Source organism: Rhinopithecus roxellana, chromosome 2 (genome assembly GCF_007565055.1).
Source record: "Rhinopithecus roxellana isolate Shanxi Qingling chromosome 2, ASM756505v1, whole genome shotgun sequence".
NCBI classification, from domain to species: Eukaryota; Metazoa; Chordata; class Mammalia; order Primates; family Cercopithecidae; genus Rhinopithecus; species Rhinopithecus roxellana.
The window spans coordinates 22,059,111-22,062,168 of record NC_044550.1 but is presented as its reverse complement, the minus strand read 5'-3'; the positions used below and the strand labels follow the sequence as shown (position 1 = coordinate 22,062,168).

Sequence of the window (3,058 nt, the reverse complement as noted above, 5' to 3'; positions counted from 1 at the left end):
TAAAAATCTAGCTGATTTAACTTGTATTTTGTTACTTTATAAAAGTTTATTGTTTGATGTTTTTAAAGGTTTTTCAAATCCAGGAATTAAATCATTATCCCTTCATAAAATATTTGAAATTCATATTTTACTACATTTTTCTAACTCGCATTCTTGTTCATTTGTGTAACTGATAGATGTTTTTTACTCGGTCATATAAATGTTTAATATTGCATCTACATATGAATTACCACATTTTGTGTATGACTTTAATTCCTACTTTTAAACAAATCAGCATTCCAGAATTGTTATATGGCATTCTGAGGATGAAATAGAAAACATGATAATTCTTAGCCACTATAGGCTGAACACCTGCAAAATCGGATTCTGTCAGCATCTTCCATTGTTCCTACAAACAGTCCAACAGTCATCAGATCCATTCACACATGATCACATTAATAGAATAACAGGTGTTACTTTCAAGGTTCAATTCATATTAATATGTAGAATCTGGGTAATACTGTTTTGTTAATAATCTGTCAGAGGCTGAAGAAGGTTAACTGTTTCGGCTTCAATACCTGAAACTTGTGATTTGCAAGTTCAAAAGCAATCGTTTATATACACTGTTTCAGGTGAAGTTAGTACCAGCTATACTTTATGGTCGGTGGAACATTTATGCCTTTTTGATAAATGATAAAAAGATCTTACTCCCAACTATTGCATATTAAAAAAAAGTTAATGACAAGATGATTCCGTGGGAGGTTGAGGCAGGAGGGTTGCTTGAGCCCAGGAGTTTTGATTTGGTGAGACCTGGTCTCTGATTTTTTTAAAAAAAGATGATTCCAAATTAAGTCTAAGAATGAAAGTGAATGCCAAGCACAGACCCTTTCACCTTCACATAGAGAATAAACATGGGACAAGCTGACAAGGATTTTTAGCTAACAGCAGCCACTGTTGCTTTGATAGACGCATACAAGCCCTTTCTAACATTAGCAAGTCTTAAAAATCCAAAGAGTAAAAATCTCAGTTGAGAACTTCAAACAATACTTCTGTTTTACAAGAATTTAATAACAAAAAAAGGATTGAACAATCAAATTGAAATGAACCATGGGACTCAAAAACATCCTAAGTTGCAAAATCAATACAAAATGGAAAATCCGATGACATGTAAAAATGTCAGATTAATTCTTTTCATTGAGTTCTTCTACTTGCATTTGCAAATAGAGAGAATGGCGCACCTGTTTCAGGGATTCTTTAGCCTGTCATGGGAAAAAGAAATAGCATGTGATCAGAAAGAATAAGAAACATACCAACGTCACTGCTTGAAAGGAATTCTATGAACAACGTCTCCTTACAGCAATAAAATGTTTAAACTATTAGTGACAAATGGCTAAAATATGTCTTTTTTTTTTTTTTCTTGAGATGGGTTTCATTCCGTCACCCAGGCAGGAGTGCAGTGGTACCATCTCAGCCCACTGTGACCTCTGCCTCCCTGGCGCAAGTGATTCTCCTGCCTCAGCCTCCCAAGTAGCTGGGATCACAGGTGCCTACCACCATGCCTGCCTAATATTTTTTGGTCTTTTCTGTAGAGATGGAGTTTCGCCATGTTGCCCTGGCTGGTCTTGAACTCCTGGACTCAAGTGATTTGCCCACCTTGGCTTCCCAAAGTGATGGGATATAAATATGTCAATATTATATGTGGATCTTTTTAAAAGATGAATTTACTAATTCATCCTTATGTATTTAAAAAACTAATACTAGTTTATCCCCTTTATAATGGTTTTCCAGTTCATATTCTTTAAAAAACCCTTAACCTACCACTTTATCTTTTTATCTCCACTTTATTACCTTAGAGATAATTAACAAGGTGTTAAATATTTAAAAAAATTTTTTTAGAGATGAGGTCTCACTCTGCTGCCCAGGCTGGAGTGCAGTGGTGTTATCATAGTTCACTGCAGTGTTGAACTCTTGGGCTCATGGGATCCTCCTGCCTCAACTTCCCAAGTAACTAGGACTACAAGCATGTGCCACCACGCCCAGCTAATTTAAAAACAAATTTTGTAGAGATGAGGTCTCACTATGTTGACTAGGCTAGTCTCCAATTTCTGGACTCCAGAGATCCTCCCACCTCAGCCTCCCAAATCGCTGGGATCACACTAGGCTTACCTTCTAAATCTCAAAGGCACTGTCCTATAAACTAGCTGAAAGAACATTCCTTAGCCTTCTCAGATAGGATTATTCAAATATAAGGGAATCCACAAAATTTTTTTAAAGCATTATATTTTTCCTGTGGAATGATTATATGAAATAAAATCCATTTTTTTAAAAGGCTTGGCCAGACATTGGTGGCTCACGCCTGTAATCCTAACACTTTGGGAGGTTGAGGCGGGCGGATCACTTGAGGTTAGGCGTTTGAGACCAGTCTGGACAACATAGTAAAACTCCGTCTCTACTGAAAATACAAAAAAAGTAGCCAGGCATGGTGGCAGGCGCCGATAGTCACAGCTACTCAAGAGGCTGAGGCACAAGAATCACTTGAATCCAGGAGGTGGAGGTTGCAGTGAGCTGAGATTGAGCCACTACACTCTAGTCTGGGCGATAGCAAGACTCCATCTCAAAAAAAAAAAAATTAAAAAATTAAAAAATTTAAAAATTAAAAATTTAATTAAAACGCTCTTCAATTTTTGAACTATAAAATTTGAGTGATTCTGTTTTAAATTTTAGGGATGAGTAATTTAGAAAGTACAGATAATAAAAGGTTTGATTACCAACTACTAAACAAGCATGCATTGAGCAATGGAGGATATTTTTACTAAAACTTCTTTGTTATGAAATTACTAATAAAAATGAAACATCAGGTGATGTGCTGAGAAGTCGCCATCTGAACAGAGTTAATGAGTAAATTGGGAAGCCAGAGATAACTGGCTAACAAACAGATTGTGAAAAAGTACTTAAGAATATAGACTCCGAAATCAAACTTGTGTTCATACCATGGTTCCTTCACTTTTTAGCAGTGTATACCTGAGTAGTGCCTTTCAGAAGGGAAAAAGATGAAGGGAGGAATACTGTAATGATTCTT

At 36.1% G+C, this 3,058-nt stretch overlaps 1 protein-coding gene across 2 annotated transcripts in view; it reads right to left on the bottom strand.

The window, feature by feature from the left end:
- Positions 1-105: 105 nt before the first annotated feature.
- MCUB (mitochondrial calcium uniporter dominant negative beta subunit) overlaps positions 106-3,058 on the bottom strand; it is a 117,340-nt gene continuing 114,387 nt past the window's right edge. Inside the window, exon 8 of one of the 2 annotated variants that reach the window (XM_010375467.2) lies at positions 106-1,238. In XM_010375467.2, coding sequence (XP_010373769.1) covers positions 1,161-1,238 — 78 coding nt within the window. In that variant the 3' untranslated portion in view covers positions 106-1,160. The remainder of the gene's footprint in view (positions 1,239-3,058) is intronic. The other variant, XM_030915196.1, reaches the window with a different exon arrangement.